Raw genomic sequence first — 16,393 nt, forward strand, 5'->3', positions numbered from 1 at the left:
AAGTCTCACCTGTGGGATAATATCAAATTGTATGTGTAGGGGGAGGAAAGAGGACAGAGTGGAAACTATCTGCAGTTAAGGAGGCGAGAGATCCTTGTCACCCTACTTCACATAATATTTAAGTATCCATTAACACCTACTTGCCTCAATTATCCCATTCTCTCAACTGAGCACTAAGGATTGATCACATATTAAAAGAGCACATTCAGCTTTGCAGTGGGAAATAAAAGGACAGAGCCAGTCAGGAACCTTGCTGAGTAAAGTGTGTCAACTGATCTAAGGATTAGCATGGACTCGCATAAGGATGTGAAACAAAGGGTGTTGCTGTGTGAGTGTTCAATAAAGTAGGTGCAGACAGCTGTCTGCACAGCTCAAGACACTTGTTTCTCATGTTACAGAAGATGCATATGTCCCAGTTGTGCAGGCAGCTGTCTCCAGAGTAGCAGTTCTGGAGAGTTAAACACTGTATTCATGCTGCATCACTAAGGCTATATAAAGTACAGACAGACAAGTTATGTGAAGGGAGTATATCTTCCTGTCACTTACTGAGTGCTACTTTTCTGTGTGTGTGTCTGAAGGGGGAGGATAAGGATCTTTGTACTTTTATTTAGAATAATCGTTGCATTTAATGGTGCTTTTGCATGGACGGAGGGAGGGGATCTCAAAATTTTACTGTAAAGAATCGGTACTATAGATTTGTTGGTGAAAGACAGGTGGCCTTGGCACTTCATTGTGATCATTTCAGGACTTTTTACCAAGTTTTAAGATTGGAGGTATTCTGAATGTCATTGACCCTCTTTGTAGATAGAGGATGTCAAATCCATCTATTGTCGGACTTGGATTTATCATTTGTTCTATAAGTAATTAACATATTTGAAAAGCAATGCGTATGCTCAGGCAGCAGTCAGATGCCTAGGACATCTCCGTGCAGGGATTAGTCTGAGGCCTAAACACCTGACCCAAATCTTGCTTCTAACACCAAGGTCCAGGCATCTAAACTGTGCTACAACCCAACGCTATTTCCCCCCAACCACAAACCTGCACACAACATACCTGGGGCATTTGCAAGTATTGCTCAGTGACGTTGAAAGGAATGTGTGTGGTAAACACATGCCTGTGGTCATGATGTCAATATTTACTGCAGTTGTATTCTGTCAATATAATCTAACTGGGATTTCTTTCACTACTAACGTTATTGCAGCGTTAATTTTACATGTCTGTATTTTAGTAATTTCATAAAACAGAAATTGTGTGTTTAAAAAAAAATCCAGGTAACTTCTAAGCTAAACTAAATACATGACTGGATGCAGGGCTGATGCCTGCATCTGCGTTCTAACCTCTCAGTCCTGTCAATGATGGGAGAGGAATTGATTTTTGTGTTTCTAAAAATAACAAATTAAATCAAGTTAAAGTAATTTATGGTGAGATAATTCAGGCAGGTCTAGATATCTGATTCGTGAGCTTTGGTGTTTTTTTTTAATTTTTAGCATTCAGCAATGTTCAGACTAAAGCCACCAGCTGCAATAAGACACCTTTCTTCATGCTTTCTTAAGACGTTCTATCGAGAGGCAACACTGCACTGTCAGAGGTGCCATCTATTCGATCTGATTTTTAAACCAAAAGCCTATTTGCCTCCTTTGGTGGACAATAAAGATTGTGGGACTCCTCACCAAAAAAAAGGGAGTTCCTTCAGATAACAATAATAATCCTTGCATTTGATAAAACGCCTTTTCATGTCTTTGAGGTGTCTCAAAGCACTTCACAGAATATATTAAGTGAATTGATTGTATTTTGTGGGTGAAACTTGGCAGCCAATTACACCCAGCAGTGTCCCACAAACCGTCATGGATTAAATGACTAAGTTATTATTATTTTTGGATGAATTATTTGTTCACTTTGTCTGATTGTGGGACCTTGGATGATGTAAATGATTGCTCAATTGTCTACAAAGAAACAATTGCTACACTTGATGGTAATGACCCATGAAGTGTTTGGGGACATTTGGACTTGATGAGGTACTATAAAAATGCAAGTTCCTTTTTCCTGTTTACTGAGAGCCAGCAGCACAATCCCAGAGTTTGTATTTATGGATTTGGCCACTCTTGTATTTGGTCACAAGGCTTTCTCCCCTCGCATATTCCTGATGTTCAAGGCGTTTTCTCTTTCCTTTTTTACACCAAGCTTTCAGTTGGTAATATATATGTTGAAATATAAATAACAATCTGCTTTAGGTAAATCTTTCTCATAGAATTGCAATTCTTCAATAGAAAATTATCATTTTATTTGGGTACATTGAGCCACATTCACCTTGCTACCTGATATTTGGTAATAGATTGAAATAACAATGTATGTTACAGCATGGATGTTATAAGGAAGGAGAGAGAGAAGGGGATTTAAAAACAAGTTAGATCTTTATCAAGTTTTCACACAGAAAAAATAACCTTCACTTGTTGAGAGAAGGAAAATGACCAGTGCAATCAACAAACCAAACAGTAGATCAATGCGTAAACCGGCGAGGTCATGTTTACCTCTCCATTCTCTAGTGGAAGTAAAATACATTTACAGCGCGCAGTAAGAAAATATAACATTTCATACGCAAGTGTTGGCTAAAGCAGTAACTATTGCAGTCCTCTAAAACAATGATGTTGGATTCAAGTATTTTACAATGTGTTGCTTAAGTCTGTTCTTAAGTAAGCAAAACTTTGAAACTATTGTTAGTGAAACAACAGTCTTCTCACACCCTCCTGATATTTTTTCCCATAGGAAGATTTTTTTTGATTGTTGACATCTGAAGCCAATTACCATTTGTTTAAGAAATCTGGGGTGAGAAATTTCTGCTGCTATGTGTAGCTACTTTGACATGACTTCTTAATGTGGTTTGCTCATGTCTAAACTTACAAGTTTTGCAAAAGGATTTAAATGTCAAATCCTTTTGGTTACTGGATGTGTCTCAGCCAGCCCATCTAGAATTCCCCTCAGACTGATCAATCTCTGATTCTCCATGTACTTTCATGAAGCCAAATTGGATGGTTCTTTTGCCTGGCAGGAGATTGACATCAATGCAGACTTCTACATGGTCAGCTAAAGTCGCATCCAATTATCTGCAGATTCCAAAATGGCCAATTTTTTTTCCAGAGTCGTGAAAATTAGACCTTAGTACCAAAGCTTCTACAGTTGGAGTAATTTCATTCCAACCTGTTTCTAATGGTTACTATAGTAATCCTTGCATTTGATATAGCACCTTATCACATCGTCGAGACGTCTCAAAGTACTTTGCAGAATATACTCTAAAATGAACTGAACCTGTATTTTATGGGCGAAACAATGCACAGCATAGTCCCAGAAACAGTTGTGGATTGAGTGACCAAATTACTATTTTTTTTGAAGGAATTCTCACCCCAGGAACACGACCCGCCAATTAACTAACAACCAGGGTCCTACTTACTGCTAGGTAAACCGAGGCTTATGGAGTAAGGAAACTGGCCTATGTTACTAGCAGGTAGCTCTTACACGTTACTATATGCTGACTGGATAGATTATCAGTGGTACATATTATTCTCATTCCTATTTTTTATTTAGAAGCTTTGAATTTAGGTAGCAGTTTGATTGCCAGTATAGATGACCAAATTCTGAAATATGAGCTTGGCTCGCAAATTGCTGACCTGAATGCACCAAAGGAACTACAGTATTAGGCACCATTTAGAAAATTTAAATTCAAGATCCCCATTCAATTTAGTAGCTATTGAAACTAGTTATTGCTCCCCTATTGAAGTTAGAAGTTTTCCCCCCACCTCTCTCTCTCTTCTCCCTGCTCCCCTCCCTTTTTCTGTAGCTTGATCAACGCCTGATACATTTAAGGATCAGTGGCTGGATTTGAACATAAGGCAATGACCTGAAATTGTTAGTAATAATTTCTATTCAAATTGTGCACATTTGTCAAATTACATTTTTACTGATAACACCCATCTAGAAATCAAATGAAAATGGACTGCACTTTAGTCCAGATAAATCCATTTGCGGAATTACCCATTTTTCACAAATACTGTTTTGGTTTAACCTTTCCAATGTATTGAGTTCCTTACCATTGGAGGCTTAGCTTGAGCAACTCATTCAAGACACCTCCTCTCCCCATTTCACTTTGCAGTCAAGTAAGATTACCCGACTACAGATATAATCATCACAAGATCCATAACTCCTTTTCCTAACCACAACAGTTTCCTACACTTAGGAAAAAGGAGATGAATTGCAAACACCCTCATCCCAAAAAGCAATACAGGAAGTCTATACTTCCTAATCAGTCTCTTAGTATGAAAAAAAGTTAGAATATAAAGCTATTAAATTCAGAATGGGTGGAATTCTAACCCCGTTGACTTGAAACGGATGCAGCTCCAGCCAATGTCTCTTTAAAATTGCTGCACAGGTACAAATAATCCAGACTTCTGTGCTCTACGTCACAATACACCGTTTCATTTCGTCACCTTCAATTCTCAAACCAAGCTATTCTACAAAGGGCTGACAGAACAGTACTGGATTAACCACCCTTGCTTGCTTTGCTAAATTACACCCAACCCTTTCCATTTGACACATCTCATTTCTTTTATAGAGATGCAGAGCTGCCAGAGGGGAAAACTGCACACCATTAATAACAATAACCTTGCAGGTTACCAAATGCCAGGACATCATTAATATTCAAGCTTATGGCGATTGGCAAATAATAGTTCCGATGAAAATCCATTTTGTCCCCAGTTACAGAAACTGAAGCTCCACAGTGATTTCATAGAATTATACTAATGAAAATAGTATTCATAGTACATTTCACAGAAAATGGAATTATTTGTAAAGAATCTTAAAGAGTGTGTCCTGGTTTCTTTGTTGAACAGCTGTCTGTATATGATAAAACGTCAGTGCTGAAATCCAAGAGGGTTTTTCCTGCTCTGCCGCTGATCAGTGTGGCCTGCTGTTGGAATCCAAACAGTCTGTTTTGTAAAGTGATCTGTAGCCATTCTGACGCTTGCTTTGGCCACCATTTAGGATGTCCTGAATGTGCTGCACTATCAAGTTTATGGCAACTAGAGGGGAGAACAAAAACAAGAATTTTTTAAAACTGTTATTTTAATTCCTGCTTCTCAACTTTAGTTAATTGATTTATATCACAGTGGGGATTATCTTGTTGAATTATCGAATCAAGTTCTGAGTTATGCACTGAGGAACTACGGAATTTCCAACCACCATCTCCACTTTACCTCAGTTTGCTGCCCTGCACCGAACGTCTTACTGTCATCAACAAACTTGAAGACAAACACTAACCTGATGGTGGTGGTAGAGAGAGAGAGAGAGAGGGGAAGGAGAAGTACTTCTAAATACTTAGACTGGAAAAAAATACATATTTTTGTGAAAAGATATTTGACAGTCAATTCAAACACTAGTTTGAAGCCAAACTGGGAGTGAACCTTTTTTATCTTGGGATGTCCTCCCGACATGAAAGGCTATACAAATGTAATTTTGTTGTCTAATGGTACTGTTCTATTTTAAAACGGGTTCCAGATAGGTGTTCCTTTGGAATACCGGGATTTCAATGCCCCAAATCCAAGGATCCGGAATCTCTGTGGTCCTTCTCTGCACCAGTGGGTTACCTAAGAGAGAATGTCCCTCTGCGGGGAGGGTTACCAGGAGGTTTAAACACCCACCTGTCTGCTTCTCCGCAGCTCATTCTCGCGGAAATCTGCGGCCCGCATTTGGTGGAACGTGAAGACCCACCCTTCCCTTCCGCCCGGGCTCGGACTTTATACAACCCCGGAATCCCAGGATTCTCTTTTAATGAATCCCAGGATAATGGGAGCACTGTTGCCATATGGGATTCTGGGATCAGGATTCCCAGGATTGGAACTTCCAGAGATGTGCGAGTAGACTCATCCTGTAAGTCATTCTTCAGTGTGTAAATAAGTGAAGCAACGTCTTATAGCAAACAGCCAAATCAGCAAAGGAGAACCGGGCAAATTTAGGCTTTCCGGAAGGCGGTCATCTCAGGATGGAAAGAGTTTGATATTTTAATAAAAATGAAAAGCTGCTTTACCCAAGTTATCCACTCCTCTTGGAATGATGACATCTGCGTATTTCTTTGTCTGTTTGGTGGGGAGGAGAAAGGTAAAACACGTTATTACTAAGCGTGAAGCACAATGCAATGACAGATTAAGGGCAGAGAACTCCAAATACTCAAAACTACAGAGGAAAAAACATGCATGAAGCTAAATAGCATTTATGCAACTGTAACATCAACTCAGAGGCTCAGAAAATAAAGCATTATCATGTTTAAGAATATCCACAGTAGACAGCGTTCCACCTAGGAATGCAACCTATACATGAATATTTTCCAGTGTCTAGAATGGATCACTCTCTCCCTGGGGGAACACAGTGTAGCAGGTGGAAACAGCTTTGAAGTACTTTCACATAAATTTAGCATTTACTGTATTCTGCACTGTACTGGTGTCCAAGACTTACAGAATTCAAATGAGCCCATCCTCAACTCTAGTCAATGATTTAATTGTTTCAAAGCTTTACCACATCATACATTTATAAGCTTCTTGTGAAAAATCTATATCAAACACTACTGCTGTTGGAGAAAAAAGATCAACCATTCAACCCCACCCACGCCTCTCTCTTCTGCAACTAAAAATGTTTTTAAAAAAGGTGGCAACAAAATAAACTAAGCTTTACAGTAAATCATGTAATGTGTTCTGTGAGTGTGAACATCCTCCTGACGTGAAAGGCACTGTATCAAATGCATGTATTATTATTATTGGATGAATATTATTTTAACAGAATTTAAAGTATTAAAGTTTTAGTTTAGAAGCTGAAAGTAAATTTCACTTACGGGTAGGCAGAACTCTTCAAATGCTGGCTTGACAAATGTTATATACTGTGTTAAAACCTGTTCCAGGTCCCGTTGTCTTTCACTGATGTCTCTCAAAACTGAAATAAAACAAAAGTGGTGTTTTCCACTGCTTTCTGGCAATAACCACTATTTCACAGTTCCAAACCAAATTTCTAGATTATAGTTGATTTTGCAATTTGCAGATTTTATTCCAAATGTATTGTGTACAAAAAAACTTCACTTTTATTACATCTTAAATATTTTTATCCTCCTATAATTGTAACCTTGAACTGGATGCGGAAAATGTCAGTCTGCATATTCTAAAGTAATTACTGCAGCAACAAAATTATGTTTGTAAAGCACCTTTCACGTCAGGAGGATGTACCAAGGCGATGAACAGTCAGGGATCAGGACTCGAGCATGTGGGGGCCAGGATTGGGATGAGGGAGGGCAGAGAGGTTTGGAACATTGGACTAGAAACCAATTGGATAATGAGAAAATAATAATCTGAGTATCATGTAAAAATGAAACACTGGGAAGCTCTTTGCAAAATATAATTAATCAGAAATTAAGTGAAAGTTGTTTTACAGACGAATGCGGGCAGCTAATCTGCACTAGCAACATCCCATAAATAGCCACCCTATCATTAACCGGACAACACAGTGCTCAGGCCTCCCAGCAGATCAAACCAGATCTTCTACCTCCTTAACTAATTCCACTGGTTTTAGCAGCCTCCAGGAGGCTGGATCTCTACTGTGTCCTATTGAGTTGACACCAATCCAGCACCGTGTTTTGTCCAGACCCCGGGGATACCGTCACAGGTGTGTCCTTTGTCAGTACCAGTAAACCCACTTTGACCATGACTAACAACAGACTTTAGTCAACTGTCGAATGATTTTAAAATCACTTTTGAAGAGGTACAAATCCTTAAGGGTGGTCATGTCCTACTGATCTCTACATTACCTCCGATCTCACCCCACTCACCATCCCGCTGAGTCCACTTTTGCAGCAGAACTCGATTGCATTAAATACCATCTTGAACACCTTACTGCCATCCACCCCTCTTGATTCTAACCCCTAGCTCGGGTGCAAACCCTAACTGTCCAAGGCCTTGGGACGTCCTTCCAATGTGAAACGCGTTATATAAATGTAATTTTGTTGTTGTGTCTCTGCCCAATTGTCACCATTCCCTTGTAATGACCTTAACAGGTCTCCACTTTGAGAATAAGTAGCTAGAAAGGTTACAGCTACAGTTTCTTTAATAATCTTTGCATTTGATATAGTGCCTTATCATGTCTTCAACATGTCACAAAGTGCTTCACGGAATATACTGTAAAGTGATTTATTTGTGGGCGAAACACGGCGCCTGTACCTCTGCGTGATAGCCTGGTGTCTGAATCAGTGTCCACAAACAGCTTCATCTGGAACATGTCCCGGATTTCTTGCATGTAAAATGCCAAGATGCCTTCAAACAACACCACGTCAGCTGGGTACACAGTCACGGTCTCAGACTTCCTACAGAAGGAAACAGTCAGTGCAAGGTGAAAATGGGAACTACTCTAGTTTCAATAGCGCAGGACGCGATAAAAGAGTGTCAAGAGTGAGAATTAATTCTTCCCCCTTCCCACAGAGCTTTCTCAGCAGGTTTTTGTGACACTCAAAAGCAATAATAGAAACACCATTTAATTTAACCTCAATAGCAGCAACGTCTCCGGGAATTTAAGATGGTTTCCAAACTAGCAGTGAATACACCACAGATGACTATGGTCAGGCGACTGTTAATGTTAGGGAACCAAAGTCACTTTAGTGCAGTCAGTGGTAACATGAAATAGTAATGTCACAGCTCTAGTCTCACTTTTCACTTGAATATACCCCAAAGCTACATGCATTTATTCAGCTTAATTTCATGACTATTTCTGTCAGTAAAAGGTGCCAGTGAAGCTGACACCATTTCCTTGTTATACTCTGTGTTTCGAAAATGGCACGGAACAAAGACAATAAATTTAAGTAACGCACCACACCTGAACTAATATAAATCCTAAGTCAGTTCAGGATGTTCTGAATGCTTGACTCCTTCAAGCTTTTATCACGTTTTTTAAAAAGTCCCTGAATGACAGCGTTTGAGTGAAAAGATCTGACCAAGAAACAATTCATTCTAAAATGCATCTCAGCTGAGGAGCTAATCTATGATCTCCTACAAAAGAGTTGGAGCAATTCACAAAAAACAAAATGCAGTTGGCGAGACGGAATGAAACAAAAACCTCCTAATGTTACCGGCCAGATGCGGAGTGTCTTTGTGTTTCAGATCAAAGCTGGAGGAACTCCCTAGATTAATTGCTGACCACACTTCTCTCATCCTTTCTAACCTACATAAGACCATGAGCATTTACACTGGACCTAAATTTCCTTAATTTATGGGACGAGATTGAATTCACTGTTTCCATATATGTGCAGAGTTTTAAAAGCAGGCAGAAGTATTAATGTAGTGCTGTATCTCCTTTATACTCAGTGGCTCAAGTTCATAGAATCATAGAATTATACAACACAGGAGGAGGCCATTTGGCTCATTGTGTCTGTGCCGGCTCTTTGAAAAGAGCTATCCAAATCAATCCCTCTCCCCACAGCCCTGCAAATTTGTCCTCCCCAACTAATTATCTATAATTATTAAGTCAATAAGTTGACTTGGGTACCGGCTTCACTGGTCTCGATTGACTTGTACTGGCTGAACCCTGAGTTGTTTGACTACCTCGAAGTCTGGGAAGCACCATGTAGACTACATAGCATTCAAGCTCACGCACTCCACTTGGTGCTCCCAAATATAGGAGAAAACAGACATCCAGGGTCTAACTGTGTCTTTGAGTCACTTGATTGGTCTGAACCATTCCACAATCAAAGTTATTACATTGGTGCACTGTAGTTCCTGGGGCATTATCAATTCCAGCCAAGCACACAAGGAATTGATGCACTGGGCCACTCTTACGCAAGCAGTGAGAAGTAAGCAATGCCCTGGCTGGCAGCTCTATACTTTCAATCTAATATTGTATGTGCAATTATAATGCTAACCTAGAACTCAGCTCTGCCCATTTCAATGAGCTTTTCTCCAAATATCTCTTGCAATTGTCTGACCTTGCAATAGTGTCCGTCATTCTTTGCTTTATTGGTTGGGTTGTCCTATTGTATAAAAGATTAACAATTCTAAAGTTAAGGCAAGTCTTATGATCACAAAACGTATTGTCCCTATTGACCCATTGATTCAATGTCTGAACCCCTCCATGCACGAGCGTGACTGACCGCTGTTATTACAGCTCTAGGATTGATAGTTCACATTCCACATGTGCATGACGTGTCTTTCCACCAAGAACAGAGGCAAAGCCAAACATAATCAACGTACAAAACAAACTTCCTCCATTACGAAACGCTCGCTTACCTAGAATGGGAAACAAAGTCGTAGACTGGGATCTCAACAATTTTGCCCTCAACAATATCCTGCAGGGTATGCAGTATTAATGCATTATCAAAGGCATCTGTTACACACACAAAAAAANGGATCAGATAGGTGAAACTATATAGAAAAACCTCGGCAATATAAAGACATGATTACCTGTTGTTGGACCTCTCCCCCACCCTCCCCCCCTCCCACACACACACACAATTACGTACCTGGGTGATCAAAGTTAAACTGGCCCTTGATGGCTTTTCCTTTTTGCTCGGCTGTGAGTACCCGATAAAAACTGTCCTGGCTCACAATGACCACTTGGCGCTGCTGACGGTCGATCTCGTTCTGACCAAGCAGCTGGACAATTTTTGTACAAACTGAGGACTACCTCAGAAAAGAGAAATACATTAATATTACTGAGGCTGCAGTTAGATACAAAAAGAATTACTGCACACGACAATAATTACTGTTAAGTGCTTTGAGACACTATGACATACAAGGCACTATACAATCACAAGGTTTTAACTTTCTTACTTTGCTTTAGCTTTAGGACCATGAAATATCTCAAAATTAGGTTGTTCAGATATTGAAGTTCAATGTTTCATTTCCCTGCTAAAATGTGCAAAGGCTAAAAGTGATCTCCTTCCTCTGTGAGCTGGTGCAGACTTAATGGACCGCATGGCCTCCTCTTGCGTTGTAGGTTTCTATGTTTCCATCCTGGCTTGTACTATGACATCGCTAGCTTTGGGGAGGTGACAACCAGGTTGCTTAAAAAGAATGCAGTGATTGAAGGAACATGCAATACAAAATGGCACAATACTTTCTGTTAGTGCACACCATGTGGACTGTGGCGCAATTATTACCAGAGGTCAACCATGAGGAATATAATTCACAGAGGAAAAACTATTAATTTTCTCCCATGAAGATGAACTTATCTTGTGATTGAAGGCACTATTAATTTTGGAGACCTCCAGTGATTAGTTGCACTGTTCTAACAGAACATTGATGTGCAAAATGCAGAACAGACTGTTTTACCAGAAAGCAGTGAAAATTATTCTGGGGTATCAGGATTATAGTGTCATAGCAAACATGTACCAAAATTAGACTGTGTATAATATCTTATGTAAAGCCAGAAGTATTGGATGGGGGTGGGGGGATGGGGTAAAGAGCTTAAGGAGAAGGAGGGCCTTCTGCTCACCATGTGCTGGACCAACCTAAAGTTACTACAGAAAGTATTTGACGTCTGAGCCTTGTTGTTAGCCTGGCTCATTTGACAGGACTCTTGTCTCAGTCAGAAGGTTGGGGGTTCAAGCCCCAAGTTAGATCTTTGAGCTCATAGTCTATGCCAGTGGTGGCCAATCTTTTTAGTCAAATAACAAAATTACTTTTCCTATAATAATAATCCTTTCATTTGATATAGCGCTTTTCACGTCTTCTATCAGGTTATGATGAACCTTATGAAACACTAGTGAGGCCTCAGCTAGAGACAGTGTTCAGTTCTGGGCACCACTTTAGGAAGGATGTCAAGGCATTGATTTTTTTTCTTTTGATTGAATGTGGAGTCCTGTAGCTCAGTGATTAGAGAACTCGCCTCGCAAGCAAGAAATCTGGGTTCGATTCTCGGCAGAGTGAAACCTTGGGCAAGTTTCCTTACTCCACACATCTGATAATCCCTCAAGAAAAATAATAATAATTTGGTCACTCAATCCACGACTGTTCGTGGGAGACTACTGCCGTGTTTCGCCCACAAATATACAGGCAATTCATTTTACAGTATATTCTGTGCAGCGCTTTGAGACGTCTGGAAGACATGAAGAGCGCTATATCAAATGCAAAGATTATTATTTTTATTATTATTGAAATATGTTTTTTACTTATGTCATGGTTTGGCCACCACTGGTCCAGGCTAACACTCCAGTGCAATGCTGGGTGTGCAGCATTGTTGTTTATCCTTCAGATGAGATTTTAGACCAAGACCCCGTTCAGGTGGATGTTCAAGTTCCCATGACACTATTCGAAAAGAGGCAGGCGGGTCTCCTGGTGCCCTGGTCAACAATCTCCATGTAAAACTGGTTATTCACTTTATGGCTGCTTGTGGGACATTGCTGTGTGAAAATCGGGTGCCATGTTTCACTACAAAATATAGTCACTACACTTTCCAGTAAATCCTGTGAGATGCTTTGAGATATTTCGACAATGTGATAAGGTCCTATATACAGTATAATGATTATTATTCTTTATGTTTAGACCACATGTTTCCAAAATGCTTGGTCTCAAATAAAAACCTCAAAGTAAAACCTGCTGTTGGTACCATAATTAACATAGCATAAAAACTGTGGTAGCTGTAGTTATGGCAATAACAGGATTATGTTCGTTCAGATTAGACATACCACAACAATCCTGGTATTCAGAATAGCAAAATTCCAAGTGCTCTGAGATGTTATCGAATGTGAACAACACTATATAGACGCAAGTTGTTGCTGTAGTTGTAAAAGAAACAGCTGAAGAAGCTTGAAGTTTGAAGCCTTTTTGCCTCTACAGAAGATGCAAATTAAAGCATAAAACAAATCGAAAAGAAGCTTTTTGGCAAGTTTCTGAAAATCTGAGGTGTTCTAGGAGTCAGATTTCAGTTCCATTTGCCATCTCTCCCTCAAACCCACCAATCCACCCAATTACATCAAAAACCAAGTCAGGCATGGGGGAAAAAAATGCCCACACACACAAGGTTGCTCTCGGCTCCAGGCACTTACTGGCAATGCCTCCTCTGGAATTCAAATAAGGCAAAAAAAGGTAAGATAATAAAAGAAAACTGCACCTCTGCACACACTGTACGCAGTGGTTGGTTTGTCAGAAGTCTCTTATACTGGCGTAAGCATTTCACGGACACTCAGATGGCGGCAGCTCATGTGGTTTGTGTGCTGCTTTTGCCTTGCGGCTGATAAAACTACTTCCATAGCATAAACAGGTCAGAAAGCAGCCCCATCGCCCACCCCGACCTTTATGAGAGCGATTTCTGAAGAACAGCTGAATACATTGCATGCACCCTTCACAGATCGCAGGATAAGCAAACAAGTCTGCTGGTAGATGAGAGATTTTAACCAGACAAGCCTGTTGTTTCCTGGTACACATGTAGGCACCCGTGTGTTACATCATTACTTCTAGACAATCAAATTTTCGATTACACAGCGTCTTGATGCAAGAGAACCCGGGACCGAAGCCCAACCTTTTCACACTTTTTGAATGAAGTAACTGCTGCTCTGGCTTAACTTACTATTTTGTTTCTTCCAATTTACAAAAACAGTGAGGATGGCACTATGTTTTTCACTATTATGATAATAATCCTTGCATTTGATATAACAATCACATTATCACATTGTCAGAAAGTGTCTCAAAGCGCTTCACGGGATTGTACTGCAAAGTATGGTGACTGCAGGTAAAAAAGGCAGCAAATTTGCACACAGCTGTGTTCCACAAACAGCCACGAAACAGTCATTGATCACACAAATAACCAATTTTATTTGGAGGAATGTTAGCCAGAACACATGAGAAACTCTCTTCTCTTTTCAAATATAGCGCCATTGGATCTTTAAAGTCTACCTGAACAGGCAGACAGGACCTTGGTTTAACAGTTCATCTGAAGGACAGCATCTCTGACAATGCAGCATTCCCCAAATACTGTGTTGGGAGTGACAGCCTGGACTATAATAATAATCCTTGCAATTGATAAAGCGCCTTATTAAGCCTTCGAGGCGTCTCAAAGCGCTTCACAGAATATAACGTTTTGAGAAAGGCTGGTCCCGCCGCACACAACGTGGGCCGGGCAGCAAAGCTGGCAAACCCAAAACTCTGCACAAGGCTGGGCCGGATTCGGGAGGGGGAAGGGCTTTGTTTGACGCATTAAGACGGGGGGCTGAGGTATTAACAAATCCCAAGTTTCCAGCCACTTCCAAACCTTTACGAACGTATTCGTATTTAAGTCGATGCCGCACATTAGGATGTCAAGAAGCAGAGCAACACCAGGCTGGAAAGGTGCACGGTTTGCCCGAGTACCTTCCGGATCAGAGGGAGCGAAAACCCTGCAGCCCATAGACCCCCTCCCCAGCCCAGCCCACCGCCCCACCCCCACCCCCCAACACATACACACAAATCCCACTCCAGGAGTCCAGCTTCCCTCAAGCCTCAGCACACAAAAAAAACAAGTGAAATCACACCGACACAACGTGCACACTGTTCCCAACACAGAACACAAAGGATGGAGGGAGGGATTCGAGTCTCCCCGACACCACACACACAGACACAGACACAACAGCGGGGTGGGGTGGGGATGGGGTGGTATGGGGTGGGGTGGGGATGGGGATGGGGTGGGGTGGGGGGCTCTCGGCTACATTGTATCCCCGTCCATTTCCAGCGTCTGAGCTCAATTGGGTGACATGTGTTGGGGTTTTTCTTTTGTTTTTCGCTGCAAACTCTCAGCCACGGCTGAGGGGGGGAGAGAGGGACAGACATCCCGACACACAGCACTGCCACTGTCCTCTCTCTCTCTCTCTGTGTGTCTGTGTCTGTCCCCCACCCCCTCTCCCTGTTATCCCGGGACGGGGGGACGGGGGGGGGGGTCTGTGCTGTGTCCATATGGTTCAACCCGAGCCTGGACCAGGGTGTGTTTTTTACACACACACACAGACAGACACAGACGCACATGGGGCTGTGGGTGGGGTTGGGGGTTGGGGGGGGGGGTTTGGGGGCAGAGGGAAGGGCGGGGGGAGAGTTCGAGATGAAGAGGGGGTTCGGGGAGAAGGCAGAACCGCGAGATCCGACAAAACCACAAGTCTCGAAAAGAGAAAAAAAAACACCCCCTTCGCGACGGTCCCCGACCGCGTCGAGAAATCTGCGACTCTCTGTCGTACTTTCCCGCTGGCGGTGCCCCCTCCGACCCCGATCAGGAAGGGTTTCCTGGGCTGGTGGTCCTGGACCGTCTGGTCATCTCCTCCTCCTCCGCCGCCTCCTCCTCCTCCTCCTGCCATGGTGTGGTGTCCTGGGGCTCCTTTACACCCCCCACCCCCACCCCACCCTCTCTCTCTCTATCTCTCTCTCTCTCACACACTCTCTCTATCTCTCTCTGTCTCTCTCTATCGGGGAGTTGCAGTGCAGTGCAGTGACCCCCCGGCAACTCCCCGAGTCAGTCAGACCGCAGCACAGAGCATCTATCCATCCAGCGCCACGCTACACACGTACACACCCCCCCCCCACCCACACACACCCACCCCCACACACACACACCCACCCCACACACACACACACACCCACCCACCCACACACACACACACACCCCCCCACCCACCCACACACACACCCCACCCACACACACACACACTCACACACCCCCCCCCACCCACACACCCACCCCACTCACACACACCCACCCCACCCACACACACACCCCCCCACACACACACACCACCCCCACACCTACACACCCCACCCACACACACCCACCCCCACCCCCCCCACCCACACACACACCCACCCCCCCCCACCCCACACACACACCCACCCCCCCCCACCCACACACACACACACCACCCCCCACACACACACACTCACCCCCACCCCCCCCACACACACACACCACCCCACCCCCCCCCACACACACACCACCCCACCCCCCCCCACACACACACCACCCCCACCCCCCCCCACACACCACCCCCACACACACACACACCACCCCCCCCACACACACACACACCACCCCCCCACACACACACACCACTCACACCCCCCACACACACCACCCCCACCCCCCCCACACACACACCACCCCCCCCCCCCACACACACACACCCCCCACCCCCCCCCACACACACCACCACCCCCCCCCACACCCCCCCACCACCCCCCCCACACCACCCCCCCCACACACACCACCCCCACACCCCCCACACACACCACCCCCCCCACACACCCCCCACCCCCCCCCCCCCCCCCCCACACACACACACACACTGGAGACAGGGGGCAGAGGAGTGTCAGAGCTGGGGGGGGGGGGGGGTTAACACCAATCCCTCACTTTACAGCAATACCCACTT

The 16,393-nt window shown here is 43.2% G+C and overlaps 1 protein-coding gene across 3 annotated transcripts; it reads right to left on the minus strand.

Annotated features, from left to right (window-relative positions):
• Positions 1-3,436: 3,436 nt before the first annotated feature.
• On the minus strand, positions 3,437-15,381 carry LOC103180030 (uridine-cytidine kinase 2). 3 transcript variants are annotated; one of them, XM_042335852.1, is made up of 8 exons: positions 15,212-15,381; positions 10,532-10,691; positions 10,299-10,395; positions 9,935-10,042; positions 8,244-8,386; positions 6,872-6,969; positions 6,074-6,122; positions 3,437-5,069 (listed from the first exon to the last, which is right to left on the minus strand). In XM_042335852.1, the coding sequence occupies exons 1-8, from the start codon at positions 15,326-15,328 to the stop codon at positions 4,945-4,947; spliced, it is 897 nt and encodes a 298-aa protein (XP_042191786.1). In that variant the 5' UTR covers positions 15,329-15,381; the 3' UTR covers positions 3,437-4,944. The 3 variants fall into 3 exon arrangements, with proteins under 3 accessions (XP_042191786.1, XP_042191787.1, XP_042191788.1); XM_042335853.1 differs by lacking the exon at positions 9,935-10,042; XM_042335854.1 differs by lacking the exon at positions 6,872-6,969 and having other exon boundaries at positions 5,007-5,069.
• Positions 15,382-16,393: the final 1,012 nt, after the last annotated feature.

Source organism: Callorhinchus milii, unplaced genomic scaffold, assembly GCF_018977255.1.
Source record: "Callorhinchus milii isolate IMCB2004 unplaced genomic scaffold, IMCB_Cmil_1.0 Scaffold5, whole genome shotgun sequence".
Lineage (NCBI taxonomy): Eukaryota > Metazoa > Chordata > Chondrichthyes > Chimaeriformes > Callorhinchidae > Callorhinchus > Callorhinchus milii.